General features: G+C 46.3%; 1 protein-coding gene, 1 long non-coding RNA gene and 1 pseudogene across 2 annotated transcripts; 2 read left to right on the top strand and 1 right to left on the bottom strand.

Moving 5' to 3' along the window:
- The first annotated feature begins 4,121 nt into the window (after positions 1-4,121).
- On the top strand, positions 4,122-4,762 carry LOC103693823 (epididymal secretory protein E3-beta-like). Its single transcript, XM_008770629.4, has one exon. It carries the CDS (start codon positions 4,138-4,140, stop codon positions 4,570-4,572), a length of 435 nt encoding a protein of 144 aa, XP_008768851.1. The 5' UTR covers positions 4,122-4,137; the 3' UTR covers positions 4,573-4,762.
- An 8,421-nt stretch (positions 4,763-13,183) lies between these two features.
- On the bottom strand, positions 13,184-13,597 carry H3f3a-ps6 (H3.3 histone A, pseudogene 6; annotated as a pseudogene).
- A 2,733-nt stretch (positions 13,598-16,330) lies between these two features.
- Positions 16,331-23,337, top strand: LOC120096962 (uncharacterized). Its single transcript, XR_005493929.2, has 2 exons — positions 16,331-19,219; positions 22,941-23,337. It is a non-coding gene; the product is annotated as an uncharacterized LOC120096962 (long non-coding RNA).
- The last annotated feature ends 731 nt before the right edge of the window (positions 23,338-24,068 follow it).

Genomic DNA, 24,068 nt, shown 5'->3' with positions numbered 1-24,068 from the left:
AAAGAAGTGTCCATGCGTACCTGCCTGGGTGGTCTGTCTGTTCTGTTTTCTCTCTGTAACAAAATCCTCTCAGCTTTCTCCTAGCTGAACACTTCTCACAAGGCAGAGGGGGCTGCCTGGGATCCGATGTCTCCACCAGGGAGCCAACACCCACTTGTGTGTCAAGCTCCTGGGACTCATGAGAAGGTTACCAGGAGTTGCAGGTCAAAAACTCTTGCGGGCTTACAGTGACAGAACTCTTCATCTCTAGCCGCACTTCCTTGTTACTATTTGAAACAGTTGTGAAATTTTAGCTGTGGTTTGGTGAAATTTAAAAATTGTTTTTTCTAGCAGGACTGTTTGCTTTCTATGAAGTCCTTGCAAACCCTGAGAACACAGGTTAAGATCCAGGGCAGAGGCTTCTGGGGGTCCCTTCAGCAGCTGTGTTGGGAAGTCTAGATCACTATCTGAATATAGTAGAATAAAAATGAATGAATAAATAAAAACGAACAGCAGAAGGAATATCAAAGACTTCGTAGATGGAGTTAATATCTTGACAGAATGTGATTAGGAAGTAGCTCAAACTTTACATCCAAAGGGAAACACCAGTCCCTCAACTCAGGAGCCATGGACTAAGAAGCTTTTGGAAGAGAAAGGTGGGGGGCAGGGGGTAGCTATAAGAAGTTTCCAGAAGTAATGGCCATCTCCACTTCCTGAACTATCTCAGTAGTTCCACATTTCTCCAGCCGTACAAGGGCATTGCTCCCCCATCCAGTTTAGTTTGCATCCTAATACGGCTGTATATGCAAGAGGCCTTTGGAACTGTTGCGTTAGATTATAGTAGAGTTTGTAGATGTATTTGTAGAGAGTATGCTTCCACATTTAAAGTGGATTATCCCTTATTTGATGAACACTCGACTGGCTAGAAATGCCTGTGGTAGGAGAACTCTGCACAAGATCCTGACAGAGTGGCAGATTCCTTTCACACACGTTCTAGGACCTGCTGACTGATGCTCTCATATACTGCAGGGTAGACTCTTTGAAAGCCTATGGCTTGGGGTGGGGAAGTGGGTCTGTAGCAGATATTCTCCCAGTGTGGGCAAGGCCCTGGGGTGCAATTCCCAGCACCACAAAAAAGAAAAATCATCCTTCCCTTTCTTTTAAATTGGGAGAAGGTTTGTTGCAGGTATGAAACAGAATAGCCAGAGGCATCTAGAAGAGCCTAAAACAGACAGGAGGGGGGAGATGGGGTGGGAGGAGGAGGAGGAGGAAGAGGAAGAGGAGGAGGAAGAGGAAGAACAGGATGAGGAAGAGGAAGAAAAGGAAGAGGAAGAGGAAGAACAGGAGGAGGAAGAGGAAGAAAAGGAAGAGGAAGAGGAAGAACAGGAGGAGGAGGAAGAAAAGGAAGAGGAAGAGGAAGAACAGGAGGAGGAGGAAAGGAGGAACAGGAGGAGGAAGAGGAAGAGCAGGAAGAACAGGAGGAGGAGAAGGAAGAGGAAGAAGAAGAAGAGGAGGAGGAGGAGGAAGAGTCATAGTGAGAGCTAGAGAAACAGGATATGGAAAAAATCATGCAGGCTATAAATTGCTCCCTGTCCTAATTTGTTTCACCTCTCAGTATGCCCTTTACTCTTTTCTATATCTGTTCAGTTACTACTTATATTTAAGTCTTCAGTAGCATGTGCAAACTTGTTAGACAGGGTTCTGGACATCTGTGCATTACAGTTGCTATTTTGTTTCCTCAGACTTATCTCTAAGTTATTGAAACTCAGGTGCTTACAAAGGCCTCTCCCTGTCACTCAGAAGCTAGAGACAAGGAAGCTGCATGGAATGCAGCTGGAGCAAGCATCTGTGCATTACAGTTGCTATTTTGTTTCCTCAGACTCGGGTGCTTACAAAGGCCTCTTCCTGTCACTCAGAAGCTAGAGAATGCAGCATGGAGCCAACCCCCAGGCTGCCAATCAGCACAGGATTCGTGATTAGTCATGGGATGATCAGCAAGAGCTGGCATCCTCAGGTATGAGTTGGCGAATTCTTTTTGTTATGTTTGGTTTTCTTATGATGGGGTTGCCCAGGCTGACTTGAAACTACTGAGCCTCCTGCTTCCATTTCCTCCATGATAAGATTACCTCATCGGACTTTCATAAACAAGCTCTAATATCAATGGAGGCATGCAGACATTCTCCTGCCAAGGCAAACTGGAGAGGAACTCCACCGGCACAGCTGGACTAGTAGCGGTCTTTGCTTTATTGACATAAAGCACACCCACTGTCTCGATTTATCTACAAATTGCACTTTTGAACAGGTACTCTCACTTCTTGGTGACATCCTTGCTGAACTCCCTACAGAATAGGACCTAGCCGTTCATGGCCTTTCCCCCAGAGAACTTGTCAGTAGACAAGTTTTAGGGACAGATTTCCGGTTGTCTCTTGAAAACTCCCAACCATCCCTCTCTGGAGCCACCTCTCCCCAACACTTTGAAATTCCTTTGTGCCTGGTCCTCCTTCTTTGATGTTTGCAGACCTTGCCTGAGGCTACTCTCAGGGTGAACCAGAGTGTTCCACATGAGGAGATACAGAACGGGTTCACATACGAAAATGTTCCTGACCCCGCCCTCCACGCCACCACCCCTACAAGCCCAAAGCTCTGCACCCTACATTGTCATTCTTTTTTTCCACTGCTGTGGACTTCTTGGGAGCTCAGAAAGGACACAGACTCTGCTTTTCAGATCTCCATACCTCTGTACACACCGCAATCAGGGACGTGGGCACTGATTGGGTAAGTTAAGATTGGTGTGTAGGAAGCTTGATTGAAAGGTAGGAAATCGTTGGAAAGAGATTGACTGAATTTTAGAATTAAGGATGAAAATTGTCCAAATTCGTTGGCTCTCGAAGGTCCATCAGGCCCATATTTGGTCAGGGCTCATATAAGGTAAAAGATTCAACAGGGCCAGGCAGACTCAGTGGAAATGAGGGCAGACGCTGTTTAACCAGAAGTCTGACACTCCCGCAAAGCTAGTTTTATTTAGTCTTGGTATTTAGTTAGTTGAGACAATATTTCAGACCTTCTGTTTCTTCTCAACAAGCAGCTCTAAAAAACCATCATGCTTTTAAATAATATGGTCCCTAAAAAAAGACGTGAGAGTTTAGAAATGGTGTTGTAATTTCCCCTCGATTGGGGAGAAATGTTATGAGGAGGGCAAGACTGGAGCATCCCAATGGTTCAATCTGTGTGAAGTGCGGCCTGAGCCACAACTTACAACATCAGGAACCCAGAGTTGTCCTTGTTGGCAATATCTCTCAAGCAGTATACTTCCCTCAATGTTCCTTAGTCTTTCCACTTTGAAGAGATGTCTGTTGGACACTTGATCTTTTGAGCATTGAGGAGTTAGCTAGAGCCTGTGAGAGAGCGGCAGGCTCCTTCCATTGCATAGAAGACTGTTGGGGAACCTTGCTACTAAAGTAGAATGACCGGATGGCTTTCTGAACTCCTTGCACAATGGGGGATTCCCTTTCTCAGCCAGGCTTCCCTGTCTCTGCCTTTGTCTGGAGAGTGTCCCTTGCCTGAAAAGTGACCCTGTACCTAGCCCCCTAAAAGGCTACATAACATCACACATCCCTTGTTCTGGCTTCCCACCTGCACAATAATTGGGTTCTGTATTATAACCAATCAGCCCTTCCTCCTTGCTTGATGCTATGACCAATTAGCCCTTTCCACCTGTACCCCTAAAATGGTCCTTATACACTGTATCCCTGAAACAATAAATAGACTGTTTCCCTGCAGTGGTCCCTGAAGCCCTTCTGTCCCTACTCACAGCCACCCAACCCTATTCTCTGCCTCCGTTCCCTTTCTCCCCTCAGGCTCCAAGGAGAACGGGATTCAGGGGTAAAAGAAAGGGCATATAGGAGAGACTTAGAGATTTCAAAATGAATCCCATCTTCTTAGTGCAATTTTATCCTTGGCAGCACTCAGTCTGCACCATAGCTTTAATTTGCAATTACTTTTAGTCTCTAATCAGGGTTATCTTCTCTGGGAAACAAAATTACGAGGAATAGAAATGTAAAGTGTAGCGCCGCTTACAGGGCAGTATTTTACCATCTACTTCTCTTTTCTTTTTTTTTTTTTTTTCTTGTGCCCAATTAGGTGGCCCTGGTGCCTGCTATGATGTCCTCTCTAAAAGCCTGGGACACGCTCTTGCTCCTGCTGTGTCTGCAGTATAGCCTACCTGCACAAAGCACCTCCAGGAGGCAGTTCATGGAACAGCATCACCTAAGTTCAAACGAAGAGTTCAGTGCCTACAGCTGTGACGTCCTCATGACAGAAAAGGCTCTGAGACCGAGGCTCTCACACCCGTTTGTTTATATGACATGGTACAAAGTTGAGCATATATGCATTAGTAGCAACTGGAAAGATCGCTACAAAAATTTATATGTTTGGGCGCAGACTCCCATTAAGGTCCTCAGGTGCCAGTGGGAGAACTTAAAAAGTAGATATACAGAGAAAAGGAGTTACAGCTATGTTCAGTTCCACTGCAATGCTGATGGGTATGTGGACAGCATAGAGGACATGAAGGTTCTAGAGCCCATCTTCATCTAGAAAGTCTCACCAGCTCTAGGCGGTTCTGAAAGAGCAGTGAGTAGTTCTCAAATGTCAACCTCCCTCACACACCCTTCACTCACCCATTGTGCCACCCATCCCCACCCTTTACCCCCTACTGTCCACCCCCTGCTTACAACAGCAACTGTTACTTCTGCTTTGCAATTGTATGTCAGTGTTTTTTAATCATTTTGTTTCTCTGGTATTACAGTTGTACTTTTAGGTTCTCCGTCTAAAATATCATTCCTCCCTTGTCGTTCTCTTGACTCAGCTCTCTCTTCCTGTGATAAAGTGTTAGAGAGAAAGCATTGAAAGCATTCAAGGGGGGATTTATTTGCCTCCTAGTGTCTGGGCTGGCTTTCAGCCTGTAGTCTGCTGGTTCTGCTGTCCCCTGGAGGAGTGAGGCAGAGCATTATGGTAGGGAAATGTGAAAGAGCCTCACTCCATACAGGCTGGCAAGTAGGAAGAGAAGGAAGGGGAAGAGTGTGGAGACGAGATGGTAGCTCCAGTGACTTCCCTCCTCCAGCTGGGCCTCCAGACCCACTCAGCTATGAATTCATCCACAGTCAAAGTCATTACAACCTCCATGACCCAAGTGGCAGATAAGCCTTCAACACAGGAGCCCATGGGAGGTCATTGGACAGCCAGACCATGGCAGCATCTTCTCTTGATTTATCCAAGATTTTTCCTGATATCGTCTTTAAGTCTATCCAAACCGAATGATCTGCCCTTTCACGAATAAATTGTTATCCACTGTGTGTCATACATGTACACACTGTATTTGTACAGTTTGTTTTGTGTGTTGGCAAGAGCAATGCAGTTACGTGTATTCAGAAGTTTCACTAGATGTGACATTCTTATACTTAGGCTCAAGGTATATTTTGTGTATGTCCCTGAATACGTGTGATATACCTATGTACTGAGGTAGACACAAGTCTTGGCTGGGACAATGGTTATGGTAGCACCTTTACTTCTAGCCAAATGGAAGGACAGGGCAGATTGCAGTAGATAACTAACCTGTTGGATCAAATAACATGTAAGTCTCTGGCTCATTGACGATGCCTGCATCGTCATGAACTGAGAACTGGGCGTAGGCCTGTGAGATTTAAGAAGAAACACATACACGGGTCACCCGTTTACAGAGAGTGCCCCCAATGCTTTACTGAGATCTCCTTACATACCCGAGGCAAAAGCCTTGGAAAAACAACAAGACAGGTGAAAATCCCCAACCAGGGAAACAGGAGAACAGAAAAAATCTGTGTTGTGGAAAGTCCCGGGCCCAATCAGGGACATAAACAATTTCTTAAGAACAACAGGCTGAAAGGCTCAGCAAGGGAGAAGGGTGTAATGGAAAGTCCCGGGCCAAATCAGCTGCCAAGGGTGTAAACAACTTCTTGCTATATCAGGCTAATAGGCTCAGCGAAGGGGAAGGGAAACACACCAAGGTAGGGCCCAACAGCTCTTAGCAGGTAGTCCAGGAAAGCTGTGGAATTTCTCCCCTCTTCTTATCCTTTGGCTTGGAATTGTAATTTTGTCTTTCATAAAACATACATGAAAAGTGTTCCAATCAGTTGCTCTCCCTGTCCGGAGAAGAATCCTAGCATAAAACAGATAATAAGGATGATGGGAAGATGGCTCTGTACATAAGAATATTTGCTGCCCCTCCAGAGGCCCAAGCTCAGTTCCCAGCACCCATATCAGGTGGCTTACAACCATCGGTAACCCCAGCTCCAGGGTATCCATTGGTATTTGCACTCATGTGCACACAGCCACATGCAGCTACACTCCTACCCAGAGTCAAAAACGATAAAAATAAATCTAAAAAACGAAACAAAAACCCAAAACCTCAAGACAGACATCAGGCTATAACCAATGTGAAAGCCATAAACACTGCCTGATCAAAAATAATCCTTCCTAGGATGTCGTGCTGACTAGTTTTATACCAACTTGACACAAGCTAAAATCATCAGAGGGAAGGGAGCCTCCATTAAGGGAGAAAAGCCTTCATAATGTCAGGCTGCATACAAGGCTGTAGGACATTTTCTTAATTAGTTAGTGATCAGTGGGGGAGGGCCCCGCCCATTGTGGGTGGAGCCATTCCTGGACTGGTGGTCCTGAGTTCTATAAAGAAGCAAGCTGAGCAAGTCAGGAAGAGCAAGTTGAGAAGCAGCCCCCCTCCGTGACCTCTGAATCAGCTCCTGCTTCCAGGTTCCCGCCCTCTTTGAGTTCCTGTCCTGATTCCTTTCGATAATGATGAGAAGTGATATATGAAAGTGTAAGCCAAATAGAGCTTTCCCTCCCCAGGTTGTTTTCGGTTGTGGTGTTTGATCGCAGCATTAGTCAGCCTGACTAAGACAGAGGTCAAGATGGTTCCACAGAGGATACTGAGGTCTGAAGGAGACTATCCCCCTAAGTTTATATTGGAGCACTTGGTCCCCACTTGGAGGTCCTGTTTGGGAGGTAATAAAACCTTTAGGCTGTGGAGCTTTGTGGGAGGACGCATACCATTAGAGCAATCTTGGAGAGTTTACAATCTCATCCAATTCCAGTTTGATCTCTCAGTTTCCTGTTGCAGCTACCTGCTGCCATGCCTCCTCATATTTATGGACTCTCTCCCTAGAACCATAAGCCACAATAAACTCCTTCTTCCGTAAGTCGCTTCTGGCTGTGCTTGTTTATTACCGTCAACAATAGGTAAGGGGTATGGCTCTCAGGCTTTGAGACCTCTGACCCCTGGAAACCACTCCAGAAGCAGAAGAGGAAACTAATGACACAAAATTGTCTCTGACTTCCCTACGCACCATGTCATACCATGCACACACCACACTCACACATACGCATCACATACAGACACACACAACAGTAATAATACGCCTTAGTTGTTTTAACATTTTTTTTCTGTTATGTGTATGTGTGTCTATACATAGACGCATATGTGTGAGGGTGCCTGTGGAGGTGTTATACCCCAGAAGCTGGAGTTACCGATGGTTGTGAGCCATCTAACGTGGGTGTTGGGAACCAAACTCATGTCCTCTCCAAGAGCAACTGCTCCCAACCACTGACACATCTCTCTAGCTACCCCCCAAGCCAAAAACTCCAAAACATTTCTTCTGTAAACCATATAGAGACAGTTAGCATCTACTGATTCATTAGGACATTTGTCTTTAGGACCTGGGAAGATGAGTTACTTGGTAAAGTGCCCAACATACAAGCATGAAGGCTTGACTTTAGATTCCGCAGGGCCTGAAAGTTTGTGGTTTGGAATTCAAGAGGGAGGCTGGGGGTACACTAGGTTAGAGACTCATTAGAAGAGTTCCTGACACCATGGCAGACAGCAGCATGGCAAGGGCTAGGAAGGGAGTTCACACCCATATGGCAGAGTGAGGGGGTCCTTTCTTAGGGTCTCAAAGAAACGGGGAGGTTTCCTGTAGATGGGCTGTCTCTGATTTCCTGAGAGATGGCAGGGGAGGGGAGGAAGCCTTGCACAGATAGGAATCAATGCATGTGAGGGAGGAGGAGGGCTCCAACTGGTTTATTGTATCTGGGGTGGTTTGAATAGGCTTAGCCCCCATAGACTGTATTTCAATGCTTGGCCCATGAGGGTTGGCACCGTTGAAGGATGTGGCTTTGTTGGAGTAGGTGCAGCCTTGTTGGAAGAAGTGTATCACTGTGGGGGAAAGGATTCCAGGTTTCCTATGCTCAAGCGATGCCCAGAGTGGAACACTATCTCCTTCTGCTGCCTTGGGACCAAGTGGTAGAGCTCTCAGCTCCTTCTCCAGCACCACGTCTGCCTGCATGCTGCCATGCTTGCAATTATGATGATAATGGACTGAGCCTCTGAAACCATAAGCCAGTCCTTCTGTCTTAGGCCTCATTGCTGTGAAGAGACACCATGGCCACGGCAACTCTTAAAAAGGAAAACATTTGTGAGTAGCTTACAGTTATACAAACCACACAGACAGCAAGCTCAGTCAGACAGGGATAATTTATTGACCATTTTATCCCCGGACTGAACGACCTGGGCCGCAAACCAGACTCAGAAGTTGACTATGACCCTACCCAGAATCCTACAGAGCTTTTAAGCCTAAAATCCACCAACATGTGTGCCAAATTATTCCACCAATCAGGATTTAGGGATAGGGGGACGTCCTTAGGAATGTGTCTTTGTTATACACTTATCCTGCTCCCATTGGTTGCGGTATTCAAATGTGGCAGGTGACTTGACTTGCCCAGCATCCATGTCCCCAACCTGCCAACCAGGATGTCAGGTACCCATGTACATGTGTCCTTCTGCCAAGTGGATGTCAGTTCCCAGGGAGGTCTTTGGTCCCAGCTTATTGTGGCTATCTACACATAGTAGTTCTAACTGACCTCCATTGTGATTGTTTTCCAAGAACGCCAAAGCATAAGAAGGACATAACAAAATACACAATCAACTTGGGCATGAGAAAGTTTCCTTGTAACAGTAATAACAACATAAAATGGCTGGCTAGCCAGGCAGGAGTTACCCAGGCCCTAACAATCTCTCTGGTGTGATTGAGCTGTTTTTACTATTTATTAAAAGCTGATGTGTTAGAAAGGGGGGAGGGGAAGAGGGAGAGGGAGAGGGGGGAGAGGGGGAGGGAGAGGGGGAGGGAGAAGGAGAAGGAGGAGTCTGTTCCTCTAGATACACTTTCCCCTAATTTTTGATTAAACGGTTTAAACAAAGAAAGAAGAGCTTACTACCCCACAACTTTGGGCAGGTAAATATGTTTAGGACCAGCCTTGAACATATCTGACCTTCTCAGACCAGTCAGCTGTAAGGGGTCCCTGCTTGTGGGAGAGAAGGGCAAGAGCCTCAGATCAGGGAGGTGATGGAGAAGCCAGACGCGGGACATTTTTGCTATCTCTGCTCTCCATCAATGGCACCTTTTCTTATCTCTCAGTCTGGCATATGATTTGTGTCTTTTATGTCCTTCCTTCCTTCCTTCCTTCCTTCCTTCCTTCCTTCCTTCCTTCCTTCCTTCCTTCCTTCCTTTTATTGTTCTCACTTCCTTCTCTTTACCTAAAACTTTTTCCTTTCCTGGTATATATGGCCTTGGTCACTCTGCTTCCTGAGGACGGAGACAGGTCTAGAGTATCTGAGGGCGTATCTTCCCCCCTCAGTCTATCTTCACTCTTTCTTTTCTTTTTCCTTGCCTCTACCACTTCTCTCTAGAGACATCTCTCTTCTCTACTTCCCACCTAACACTAACTACTGATGCCATCGTGACTCCTCACTGCCTTTCGCTTTCTCCCCCAGGCAGAGTCACAGTAACCAAGAGCCCAGCACACACAATACTATCGCTTTCCCTTTCCCAGCTGTTGGAAATAAGCTCACACTCAAAAAAGAAAGTGCCACCGATGCAATAAAATACTCTCCACAAGGCAAACTTTTCTGTAGGAGGGCGAGCTACTCACTGATGTGGAAGAACAAACCCACGGAGTATGCCCTTTCCCTCCTGGCTGAGCTCCAGTGTCTGTCTTTCATGGTTGCTTAGTTTTAAAATGGTTGGCACAAAAGGATGGAGGAAAGCAAGAATGGGCAAGCATCTGGAGAGCTGGAGCGCATCAGCTCACACAGCTTAAACTCTGTATAAACCAAAATTGTACCAGGTAGGAGATATTAAAAATTTTACATTCCTTGTCATATACAAAAGCTTTACAGTGTTGACAGACTACGAGTTAGTGTTCCGCACAGACTGAGAAAGTTGCTCCTGAGGGAGTGACTGTGTTGTAGCAAATGCTTACCCTGGTTTCAAGGTAGGTATACTGCTCAAGAGTGACTTTTATTGGAAACCATTCTCAAGTCTTGGGGATGAAGGCTTAAACACCAGTTTAAAAGGCAAACATCACCTCAACACTACAGCAACCTCGTCCGTCTCTCCTGAACTTCCAAGCACCTTTTCTGAAGGAAGAAAAGTTACCGGAGCTAAAAAACAAAACCTTAACCAGTGATCTAACCCCTGATGGGAAGAGATGGACACAAAACACAACATGAGAAAACAAACAAACAAACAAAAGCCAAAACAGGAAAACATGCCTCCTCCTCCAGAAATTTCTAGCACATCATAACCTCTATAAGAACAACTTAAATGAAAGCCAGAACCCCTCCTCAAACAAAAAGAACAACTTAAAATATGTTCAAACAAAACACAAACTCCTGAATGAATTTTTTCATCCCAACATGATGTTTCTATTAATTATTTGGGAACTTCATAAAATGCACCTGAATCACATTTTCCCACTCCTTCCCAGTTCCAACCTCCTCTTTTGTACCACCTTATCCCAACTCCCCACCTCCCAAAATAAAGTCCAATTTATGTCATTCATATACTCATTGGAGACTGGTCAAACTCTCAGTGGTCAGCCTCTTAGAGACAGCTGAGCCCTTCCTCATCCCCAACCAGAAGCCATTAACATCTTTAAAGGATTCTCTTCCATAGTTTCATGGCTGGATTGTTTCTTTTTGAAGGAGTAGGGTGTCACAGAATCCTTCAATGGCTCTCCTTCTCAGTTATGAATCGGAAGTCATCAACACCACTGTAAAAGATGCCTCCCTGCTGATAGTAACCGGCAGCAGAGATCACAGACATTAACACGGTTGCTGTTGGCAACACAGACTGCAGGTATCAACGTGGTTTCAGGTGGCAGCACAGATCACAAACATCAGCTCTGGCTGTGGTATGGACATCAACGTGGTGTCTGGCGACAACATAGATCACAGACATCTGCTCTGGCTGTGGTATGGTGTCTGGCAGTAGCACTAATTACAGAAGTCTTACAAGGAGGCTTAACCCCGAATGAACCATTCTTCATCTCAGATATCTCGCTGCTCAAAGTCAGGATGATTGTGAGGTTAAGCAATGAGTCTCAGGACAGGACCTGCAAGAGCTCCGTGCTCCTGTACAGCATCCTGGTGGGGGCCTCCCTGCCAGAACCCTGGGTACCATCATGCTGTTCGCAGCTGACAGGCAGCCGGGAAGCCTTGTGCTCTCCTCCCCTTAACAAGACAAGCATTGTGAGCAGTGGCACATGAGGCAAGCCGGTTGTGACCTGAGTCACCTGGTGGCTCCTTTGTCTACTTAGACTGTGCTCCTAGTTCAGCTTCTCTCTGCTTCATGCATGTGGCCCACTCCGCCATCTTTTTTTCCATCTAGTGTTACACAGTCAGGGTGATTGTGTGGTTGGGGACCATGTGCAGGGGTAGGACATGAATGCTGCTGGACATCATCCTGCCTTTGGCGTGGGCCGGGGCATGACCACCACGTTTGCAACTCATGAGCAGAGTGATGCGTGCCCTGTGCTTTTCTCCCCAACAGTGCGGCACCCAGCATGAGCAATAGGAATGGCCTCAGCCAGTGCCTCAGGTTGAGCTTCGGGCTGAGTCAGGGGTAAGGTAAGGTCCTAGCCATGCAAACCACCTCTACTCCACAAGGACACGCTCCTTTCCCTTGAATGAATTCCAAGAGAATAGAAATATGGGAATAACATAAGAACGTCACATTCAGGGCATGAAAATATAATTCAATAGAGAGACAAAAATACTGAACAAAGCTCAAACCTAAATGACTGTGAAAAGAAAATACTAATTAAGTCAAAGAGTGTTTCAGTGGAGTGAAGGAGAGGCAGAGGAACTTAGACCCATCACCATCTGGGGGCCTTAATCGGATTCATTTTCTTTGCTAGTTAAAGATTTACAAAACAGGGGGGAAAATCCCCAGTACAATAGGTAAGAAGAGTGAGTGAAGTTTTCAGACAGAGAAAATAAGACTCTAGGTAAAGAAAGGCTTTTATTAGGGGTGAGGAAGATACATGAGCCCACACAGCAAAGCACACAGAACAAAAGACCTATTGCAAAGCAGATGGGGCTTTTAGGAATCTGAAATTCCAGGCTCTTCTCAAGGACTAGGGGTTTTATGGGACTTAAGGGCCCTACGTTCCTTAGTTTAGGGTTGATCAGTTTGAAAAAAAGACAAGCTGGCTGACAGCATGAAACTCAGGGGTAAACATGTTGTGATCAGGCTTTCTCAGGGGCCCCACTGGTGGGAGAAAGTCTTCCCAGCTTTTCTTTTCTTTTCTTTTGTATAGTTTAATGTATTTTAATAGCAAACTTACAGTAACAGCACAGAAGACAGACAACATTAAAAACATGTCCTTGCAGGTGGGAGAACTCTGTTAGAAAAGCATAGTGAACGGATGGAATCTACTGTATGATAAAATGCTACACACACCATTTAGTTGCTGTCAATAAGAAATTTATTTATTTTTAAAAAATCCAAATGCTGTCATTGTCCAGAAAATTTTAACAGGTTTATTTAGAATTGTTATAAAGTTGAACTGTTGAAATGAGATCACTGAAACATTTTGCTTGCATTAATGTTTTACATCTTGCATTCATACTAAAAACTTCACACAAATGAACGTGGAGAAACTGCCAATACCTGATTCTATCCCTGTGTTTCCACTTGCAATCATAGACTTAGGTACCTTTGATCCCATGGAAAAAATATCTAACATTCAGAACTACGATAACAGGAAGAAGAGGGAAGAATGTTTTAGAGAATGAAATGTTTCCCCTCATAGTGGACTCTTAAGCACATTCTTCCCGTATGCGGCGTGCTAGCTGGATGTCTTTGGGCATAATTGTTACACGTTTGGCATGGATAGCACCCGGGTTGGCATCTTCAAAAAGGCCAAACAGATAGGCCTTCCTTACGTTCTGCAAAGCACCAGTATCTGCACTCTGGAAGCGCAGATCTGTTTTGAAGTCCTGAGCAATTTTTCGTACCAGACGCTGAAAGGGAAGCTTGCGAATCAGAAGTTCAGTGGGCATCTGATAGCATCTGATTTCACAGAGTGCCACAGTTACAGGCCTGGAACGATGAGGGTTCTTCATTCCTCCAGTAGAGGGCGCACTCTTGAGAGCGGCTTTTGTAGCCAGCTGTTTCCTGGGTGCTTTACCTTAACCTGTGGATTTGCGGGCAGTCTGCCTTGAATGAGCCATGGTATGGGCATCTCCTTATTTGCACTGCTTCCCCTTTGGCTGGAGCTCAGCAAGGGAGAGGCAGCCAAGACTGAGAACACTGCACCTTTTCTTGTAGGCTGTTCAGCTTTGTCTCACTTCAGCGGGGTGGGGATGAAGTCAGCCATCTTGGGAGTTCACCACCTTTATTACCTAGTCATGGCCCTTCTTCCTCTCTGTCTACCAGAACTCTAACTCAGGCTCCCTCAGGCAGACAGGAAAGTGAGGTCAGGCTGTCTAAGATGTTGGATCCTTACGATGATGGCTTCTTATTCTCAGAGTCTACTGTGAGGAGAGATGAGGAGAAGGAATGGGGCAGGTATCTAAACAGGACTACTAGGGGAATCGTCCTGTAAAACATCTAACTCAGAGCAGTTAGGGAACTGCTAGCTCTAGTCCCCTCCCATCCTAAGGGGGCTGTTTTTAGGAAAGCTGTTACCTTTATGTTACATATGGACCAATCTTCTGTTTTTCCTATGTGTTCCCTTCTTATTTGCTCCATAGAATGAGCCTAATGGCCCGCTAGCACCAACACCCCTGTTACAGCAAAGTCTCAGCAATTAAATGAACCATATGCAAAACAGTCTATCAAGACCTGAAGACAGGGGCTGGAGAGATGGCTCAGTGGTTAAGAGCACTGACTGTTCCTCCGGAGGTCTTGAGTTCAAATCCCAGCAACCACATGGTGGCTCACAACCATCTGCAATGAGATCTGATGCCCTTTTCTGGTGTGTTTATATATAATAAAGAAATCTTAAAAAAAAAAAAAAAGACTTGAAGACAGAGTAAAGGAATTGAACCATTTTGTCAGGCTAAATGACATACACTGAAAAAGTCACTGTGATGTCGAGGTTGGCCTCATGATCCTCCTGCCTTTCCTTCAGCACATCCCACCTGCATGAGCACAAATGCTTCACCACAACCACAGCCCTTCTGAAATGTGTGAACCGAACACACAGACGCTCTGGGAAAACATGAACTGTGGGACTAGTCGGAAATGATTCCCACACCAAAAGCATAGAAAATACTTTCCGTGAATGCATAGAAGAAAATTTCCCAAAGCTAGGGAAAGATATGCCCATCCAGATAGAAGAAACACACAGAACACCAAATACAACTAGAAAATAAAATCCCCATATCATATCATGGTTGAAACACTGAATATTCAGAATGACGAAGGTGTATGGAAAGCCTCAGAGAGAAAAAACAAAATCACATCTACTGGCAATTAAGGAAAAGACTCAGAGTTGTCCAAGGTGCTAAGGACAGGTGAAGATCAGGTGCTCAGTTTTGAATGGATCACCTATATCATCCTCTCCAAGGCTCAGAAAACATCAAGAAGCAGGGCGGGGTATAACAGCTGGATGATGATGACAGTGATGGTGATGACGATGATGACTCTGATGATGATGATGATGACTATGATGATGATGATAGTAGTGGTGGGGGTGATGGTGATGGTGATGATAGCGGCCATAAAATACTGTCTTACAGACACAATGAGGTCATGGCATGCCTGAACTCACAACATCTGTGGCTGTCTGCCAGGAACTGCAAAAGACTGAGTCCATAAATATTCAGTCACAGATAGAGGAGAGAGGCTCATGAAACCTCTCCCAGGAGAGCTAATTGTAGGTGACAGCCCCTGAAGAAGTCATTATCTCCAGTGATGTAGCCTTTGTGGGTTACCCATGCTGCAGGGGAAAGCATTACGGCCACGCCCACAAGACCAGTCCTGTTGAAACCCTGTAGGTCACAAAGTACAAACCAAACCTAAACTAAACTAAACACGGGCAAACACCTGGTGGCAGGAAGGGGGAAGGGCTGAGTGGGAGGAGGATAAGAGAGAGGGGCTATTGAGGTGACTCAACAGATAAAGGAGCCTGACTCCAAGGCTGATCCTGGAATCCATTCCGTAGAAAGGGAAAACCAGATCTTACAAATAGTCCTCTGATCTCCACAAGGCATCATGACACAAGTCTGTGTGTGTGTGTGTGTGTGTGTGTGTGTGTGTTTGCGGGCGCGCGCCCATGCGTGCACACATTCTCGAGTGTGAGCGCCCATCTGAAAACATATGCAGTAAATACATATAAACAAAAACATATAAATAAAAAATGCAAAATCACATGTGGCCGCCTCCTCATGGCCTTTCGTGGTTACGTGGGCCACAGACATCAACACAGACCCCTCCTTCTGCAGGGCCATGAACCTGACTCCAGGCCTGATCATTTAAAAAGAGAGGAGGCATGAATGTGATCCGAGTGTTAGCATCTGGGTAGGTTCATGGCGCTGTCAAAGAAGAAACGAACTGTAAAAGCTGTTTTGGGGGAGCAGATCATGCCCTTGATGACCGCCACACACACTTGGCTGAGACACACACACCTGTGCCATGGGGAAGACACCAGAGGCACAGGTGCCACTAAGACAAGCAGGTGAGTGGTGGAGAGACGGAAGAGAGAGAAACAGAATAATGTGTGCACAAGGAAGAGAGGCTGACTGGAGGGTAGTGAAGAGGAGTCTGGGAGAGTAGCCTGTGGTACTATCTGAGGACATGGCGAGATCCTGGCCTGGGCTACCACTGAGCACCATGTCTGGGTTCATGGCCCTGCAGAAGGAGGGGTCTGTGTTGATGTCTGTGGCCCATGTAACCACCACCAGAGGCCATGTGGAGGCTGCCACCTGGGACTTTGTGGATGTCCAAGGGCTATGCAAAGCTGGTGTCCTCAGTTGTGCAGTGTGGGGGACAGCTCGGCCCTCACCAGCTGCAGTACGAAGCAGCTTCCCCCTACCTTACTGGAGAATCACAGTACGAATGGCCCTGGTTTGGGGGATTGTGGGTGAGCTGGGCCCCAAGGGTATGAGTACAGGAGAACTGGCTGTGCTCACGGGCCATCTGGCGGTATGGGCATGGGAAAGATGCATCCCCACCCCTGGCCACCTGGAGCAGATGAGAAGGCTGGCCCCGCCCTTTGCCAACTGTAACATTCGGGAGAGCGCCCTAAACCTTGCTTTGGCAGGACAGTAGAGCTGGCCAAGGAGGTGTGAGCAGAGGAGAGCTATGAGACTGACTAACTCAGCTGCTACCCAGCCCCTGATCCAGGGGTGTGAGTGGGCTCAGTCCAACATCCACCCCATCGATGACCTGCTGGAGCAGAACCAAAGCTGCAGGTCTCCGTGACCCAGGGCAACAGCAGGATGTCTGAGAGGAGTCCCAGTGAGGATCCACTCTTGATAGTGGAGCAGAAGCCAGAGGCATCAAACCGGACCAATGACTCACTGCGATAAACATCTGCAAATGAAGCTGTCTCGGCAGAAGGGTGTGCTGTGCTGTGTTACACACTGTTACACACACTGTGAGATTTTGTTTTTCTTTTCAGGGAAAGGTGCAAAGGCAGAGGGTAGATATGGAGGGATGAATGTGTTGTGTTAGAATCGTGGCTCACGTCTGGACAGACCACACCAGGCAGTGCAGTTCCTCATGAGAGAGGTTTATTGTGGGGGAAGGGAACTAAATGGGTGACAGAGACAAAGGGGGAAGAGAGAGAGAAGAAAGGGCAAAGGTCAGGAAGGCTCTGCCTTGTATTTAGGCGGTGACCTAACTGCTCTTAGGTAAAGGTGGGAGCTAAACCAAATGAACTCTGGGAATGTATGGCCATTACCATGGCAACAGATGCATGGGTCCCTGTGGCCTATGGTGACATCGTCGTCATCACTGGGTTTGGAGGGGATCTGTAACCAACCACCAGGCCAGTTCCTGATGCCAGCAGAATGGATGAGTGGGATAGGTGTGCATGATGGGAAATTCTCAAAGAATCAATAAAAAGTTTGTCTTTTAAAGCTCTTTTTAAAGATAAACGTGGGGTCGGGGAAGTATATGAATGTAATTGCAGGGGCCCAAAGAGGCCAAAAGCATCAGATTCCCCCTGGAGATGCAGTTACAGGAGGTTGTAATCTACCTGAGACAGGTGCTGGGACCCAAACTCAGAGCCTCTGCAGAAGCAGTAGACATTCCTGTCCACTGAACCATTTCTTCAGCCTCTTTAAAGCATTTAAAGCACATTTTCTGTTATTGTGGTTGTTGTCTATTTTTCTGTTTGGGACACTGCTCCTTATCACCCAGGCTGGTCCTTGTCAGCATCCTTTAGTGCTAGGATGACAGGAGTGGACCACCGTGCTTAGCCATATATCAACATTTGTGTAACTATAACAGTAAATATTGTGGTTACTTGTCTTCTTTCCATGACCAAAACCCCAGGCAGAATCAGATTGATAGAGGGAAGGGTTTACTTTGGCTCACAGCTTAAACCTGTCATGGTCAGGGAGGCACAGCGACAGCGGTGTGTGAACTATATTTATCTCAGTCAGGAAGTAAGAGCAACCAGAGGCAGAGCCCTGTACACCGCCTCAAGGCCCACGTGCAGTGACCCACTCCCTCTCGCAAGGTCCCACCTCCTACAGCTTCCACGAGTTTCCCAAACGGTTGCACCAACTGGGGCCTACTTACTCAAACACTCAAGCATATGGGGGATCTTGTAAAACTCAAACGGCAGTGGTTACACCGCAGGGCAACATCCCTGTGGATATTAGTCAAAGTAGGTATGGTGGTACGGGCCTGCACCCCAGCTCTACTGAAGAAGATGCAGGAGGATACCGAGTTGGAGGCAGGCCTGGGCATGTATCAAGACACTATGTGAAAACCTGACTGAGTAAAAGTGTACTATGTAACCGTGCTAATCTGGGGAAACCGTGCAGGGTTGCTTAGAAAGAAGTAAGGCCAGAGGCAGGAAGTCCAGATGGAAGCCTTCAGGGCGATGAGGTACAGCAATCGTGTGTCGGGTATAGCAATCTCCACCAGTCGGGAGGAGAGAACAGACTCAAAGGCATGCACCCTACATTTTCTCTTCTTCATCATGCTTTTGGGTCTTTTCACACACACACTTCTCGCAGCCAAGGTCCTTATGGCTCTGCTCGCCTCACTAGTCAGTCCTCAAACACAGCTCAACTTGGGTGGGTGCCTTTCAATAGCTCTTGTTCCCTTTAGTGCAAACCACACTGTGAATGCTAATCACATTTATAGCAGGCTTATTTACCCACTGTCTTTCAAAAGACTATAAGCTTCTAAATATGTAGTAGCCTAGTGTCTGGCCCCATAGACATATACACAAAAAATGGTTTATTCAAGTGTCCTTTGAGGAACTCACCTTTCCAAGTTTGGAACAACTGTTATACAAATATACAATGTATTTTTTTGTGTGTTTTGTTAAGAGACAAAAATCACAGGGCTTCAAAAACGGAAGGTCGGGTCAAAAACGAAGTGGGGGCTTAAAACTCTGAGCGTTGAGCCTACTCATTTCTTGAGTTGAGTTTATTTCCCTTGGAATAACCATAGAAACGTTTAAAGAGCTTCCTTGGAGGTGGAGAGCCTTAGCCCACTACACTTCTGCAAAATCTTCTCTGGTTTCTCTTTCATGGTTTAAGAATAAATCTTGCCCTGCCCCACCTAGGCAGCTGTGACTGCCCTGAAGAAGTGAGGCCAACAAAGCATTCTGAGCCTGGGACTCATCAACTGCCCCTGTCACAGTAGGAGCCCAGCAGGAACACCTGGTAAGAGAGTCCTTCAGGGCCCTGCCAGGCAGTGGGGTTGGCTGGGAAATGCTGGCTGGAGACGGAAGGTAAACATAGAGGGGATTAGAGGTGGAAGCTGTGGGGGTCCCTGCAGGTATCATACAGGGACTGGAACCCCAGGAAGAGATAAGAATGAAACCCAGGTACAAATTTACTTCAATCAACCTGGATTGGACTTCAGTCTCTTCTCTCTGAGCTTCACTCTTTTTTCAGTTCTTTGCCACATTGTGCAACCACCTTGCTTTTCTTATCTTACCCTCCTTTCTCTCTCTCTTTTTCTCTTATTCTTCATTTTAAAAGTCCAGCTGGTTTGCAGCCCAGTCAACCTGAATATTTGTTCTGATTCTTGCTTCCAAGGGTAGAATGACATGTTTTATCTCCTACTGAAGACTGTGAGTCCCTGAGGAGAATGTGGATGGGCCACTTTCTGTGGAAGTGGGAGGAGCACTTCAGCCTCTCCAAAAGCTCTCTGTGGAGACTTGATGAGTCTGAGTGAGGCAGGGGGATGAGGGGAATGTATGCTTGTGGGCAGGTGAGAAGCCAGTAGATGAATCCCAGGGTGCCTGAAAGGAACAAACAAACTATTTCAAAGTTATGGTGGCCATCATTCCTCTTGATCACTCCCATCTAACAACTCCCCACTCTCATCTCCTCTCGCCCCTCTCCACCCCTGCATGAACTCTGAGAAAAGATGGTTCAAACATCCATGCCCTGGTTGAGGTCAAGCAGGCACACAGTCCCCTATTCCAGACGGTTGCCCTGACTTGCCTGTGAGTCCAGCAGGTGCAGTCAACAGCCCAGTGTCCAGAACACACAGGCCTTATCTCCTACACACCTCGGACTACTGACACTATCAGTTTTCTTCAGTCCCCGGGACAAGGTTCCCAGTGCTGTGACAAGCTGTGTGTGCCCAAAGCTATGTAGCGAAGGCTGGTTTCTGCTTCTGCTGCCAAGCCTGTCTGGCTCTGGCATGGGAAGATGTTTTGTTGCTTGAGGTCAGAGGTCAACGTTTTTTTTTCTTCTTTATGCTGAAGTTGGTTTTTTAAGGTGGTCAAGACATTGCTACACTGGACTAAATTTCCTTTTTCCTTTGTCCTTAACATTCATCACAGTCACATGCAGACACTTGATCCCTGTTAAGGGTACAGTGCTTCTTCTTCTGTCCAAATTCTCCTGTCTTTGTCACTACAATTTATTTTAGGTATATGGGTGCTTTTTTTTCCCATGAAAATCTCCTTAACACATGTTGCACTTTGATTTCCCCTGCTTCCCTCAGCTTTTAAGAGCTGTTTCGGATTCTGTTCTAGCTCCTACCCAGGTCCAGTTGCACTCTGTTGCTCAGAATTCTCAGCCTTTTAGAGCCTTACATTCTGTGTCTAATTGCTTCTCGGGAGAAAGAGAAGGGGTTCCAACTGCCAGCATCCTCCTACTTCCTGTTTTCTCATAGCAAGGGGTTGTTTCTCACAGCTGTGGGTGAGCTGCAGAAAATGAACTGAGACAGTGTGCTGCCCCTCAGCTTTGGGATGAGGGACACTGGTGCCTGCTGTAGAGGGAAATGCTGATGGGACAGAGACAGGGGGAAATGTCCTTAAAGTAACTGAAACAGACCTGGAAACAGCCAGGTTGAAAGATAATTTAGTCTGTTGTAACAACGACAACAGCAATAATATCGCACACACAAAGAAAAAGTGTGTGTATGTGTGTGTGTGTATGTGTGTGAGAGAGAGAGACAGACAGAGAGAGACAGAGAGAGAGAGACAGAGAGACAGAGAGAGAGACAGAGAGAGAGACAGAGAGACAAAGAGACAGAGAAACAGAGAGACAGAGGGGGTAGTTGGGGGAGAGGGAGAGGGAGAGGGAGAGAGAACCACGTGTCTTCCTTCTGGCATGCTGGGCAATATCTGGTCCATTTGGGGATATATATTTAGAACTGATAAAGTGGGAAAGGGCATCTGGGGAATGAGTCTCATTCCCAGGACTGAAGAAAACTGATAGTGTCAGTAGTCCGAGGTGTGTAGGAGATAAGGCCTGTGTGTTCTGGACACTGGGCTGTTGACTGCACCTGCTGGACTCACAGGCAAGTCAGGGCAACCGTCTGGAATAGGGGACTGTGTGCCTGCTTGACCTCAACCAGGGCATGGATGTTTGAACCATCTTTTCTCAGAGTTCATGCAGGGGTGGAGAGGGGCGAGAGGAGATGAGAGTGGGGAGTTGTTAGATGGGAGTGATCAAGAGGAATGATGGCCACCATAACTTTGAAGTAGTTTGTTTGTTCTTTTCAGGCACCCTGGGATTCATCTACTGGCTTCTCACCTGCCCACAAGCATACATTCCCCTCATCCCCCTGCCTCACTCAGACTCATCAAGTCTCCACAGAGAGCTTTTGGAGAGGCTGAAGTGCTCCTCCCACTTCCATAGAAAGTGGCCTATCCACATTCTCCTCAGGGACTCACAGTCTTCAGTAGGAGATAAAACATGTCATTCTACCCTTGGAAGCAAGAATCAGAACAAATATTCAGGTTGACTGGGCTGCAAACCAGCTGGACTTTTAAAATGAAGAATAAGAGAAAAAGAGAGAGAGAAAGGAGGGTAAGATAAGAAAAGCAAGGTGGTTGCACAATGTGGCAAAGAACAGAAAAAGGAGTGAAGCTCAGAGAGAAGAGACTGAGGCCTCAAGACAAAGCCCAGCTTTGCCTAAGCTATGCCCTTACTCCTCACACCCCACAATGCCCTCCCTTACACCTCACACCCCCACAATGCCCTTCCTTACACCTAACACCCCCACAATGCCTTTCCTTACCACTCACATCCCCACAATGCCTTTCCTTACTCCTCACACACCACAATGCCCTCCCCTACTCCTCACATCCCCACAATGCCTTTTCCTGTCTTTACACCCTCACAATGCCTTCCCTAGCTTTATACCCTCACAATTCCCTCCTCTACTGGATGGCTTTGTTTGTCAACTTGACACACAGGAGAGTGAGTCATCAGAGAAATGTTTCCATGAGCTCCAGCCTTGTGGAGCTTTCTCAGCTAGTGATCAAGCAGGGAGGGCCCAGCCCACTGTGGGTGGGGCCATCCCTGGGCTGGTGGTCCTGGTCTCTATAAGAAAGCAAGCTGAGCAAGCTATGGGAAGTGAGCCAATAAGCAGCACCCCTCCATGACCTCCACATCACCTCCTGCCTCCAGGTTCCAGCCCTGCTTGAGGTCCTGTCCTGACTTCCTCTAGTAATGGACTATGTTCTGGAAATCCAAGCCTAATACACCCTTTCCTCTCCATCTCGCTTTTTTGGTCATGGTCTTTTCTTCCAAGCAATAGAAATCCTAAGACACCTCCCTTAAGACTTACATCCCCACAATGGGCTCCCTTACTTTTCGCATGCCCTTAGATGCTCTTCTTACTCCTTACATGCCCCCAAATGCCCCTAATGGCCCATAGACTCATCAGTGCTTACGCACATAAAACTGAGAATCAGCTTTTGTTTCCACCCCAAATTCTACTACTGTTGGCCAGTGGTGGTGGGAAGAGGGGAGTCGATTCTCAGAAGGTGGGATGTTAGGATAAAGATGTCCACTCAACTGCTCCCCTTTGTTCTTTTGTATATGTTGTGTTATTGCTCAGAAATTGTTCAGTCCTCTTCACGGCAAGCTGTACTGAAAGATCGTCTCCTTTCTGTTGTGTCGTTATGATCATTAGACAGTGTTTACACAGGAACATCTGGATTCTGGATAAAGACCGCTGCCACCCAAACCAGAAAGACCAATAGGCTCTCTGAGATGCTTCAAAATCAATAGCTCCAGCCTCACAGGCCTTCAGGACCAGCACTAAGGATACAAATTTATTTTTATTTTATTTTTTAAATTTGAAACAGGATATATGTTTCCATTGTTGAACTCAAACTCTTGTTGTGGATCAAGTCGGCAAGCCTCCTTCTCCTGTCTCCCAGTGCTGGGATCGTGAGTGAAGACCACCCTGCCTGGACAAATAGATCTTTCTTTAATACTTTGTTATCTGTTTATGTATGCATGTGCAAATATTAAATGTTAAATGTATGCATGTTATAAATAAATAAACAAATAAATAAATAAATAAATGTGTTTGCCAGCATGTATGTTTGTACACCGTATGCAGGTAGTGTCCACAGAGGCTAGAAGAAGGTTTTGGATCTTGTGTGACTGGTGTTACAGCCGGTTGTGAGCTATTATGTAGGTGTAGGGAACAGAATTCCAACCTGGTCCCCTTGAAGATCAGCCAGTGTTATTAACGTCAGAGCCGTCCCTCCAGTCTTGGAGCCCTTGTTTGTTTCTTTCTAATCTGAGTACCACAGAAAGAATTAGCAATGGCAAAGCCATGGCCTTCTAGCCATGTAGAACTCTGATTCATTCCTTGGTAGTGAAGCGTGAATCTAAGGATTGATGCCTGGGCAGTTCACCACTGGATTTGATCATAAAATATGATAAAAGTCCATTGCAGTAACATTCAAGCTTACTTTTTTCTCTGATTTTTATCTTCCAGACAAGATTTCCGAGGTTGAAAGTGCTGAGGACAATATCTAGAATGATGTCATGGGAAAGGTGGCCTAAACTGTTATTGACAGGATAGGTATATGACAGGCAGTATTTTGACATGCGCACATGTACACTCACATACACACACACACACACACACACACACACACACACTCAGACACACACACACACACACACAAACACAGACACACACAGACACACATATGCATTTTTTAAAAAATGGACGTGTGTAAAAGCCAGCCTATAGCTCAAATCCCTCCTGCAGAATATCAGGTTCAACAAAAGCTCTACTCCC

Source organism: Rattus norvegicus, chromosome 15, assembly GCF_036323735.1.
Source record: "Rattus norvegicus strain BN/NHsdMcwi chromosome 15, GRCr8, whole genome shotgun sequence".
Taxonomy (NCBI): Eukaryota; Metazoa; Chordata; class Mammalia; order Rodentia; family Muridae; genus Rattus; species Rattus norvegicus.
Note: the sequence above shows the minus strand (reverse complement) of the source record. Positions and strands in the feature narration are given on the sequence as shown.

Bases quoted from the DNA above. Each gene is read 5' to 3' on its own strand.
- LOC103693823 (XM_008770629.4), top strand. From the start codon at position 4,138: ATGATGTCCTCTCTAAAAGCCTGGGACACGCTCTTGCTCCTGCTGTGT.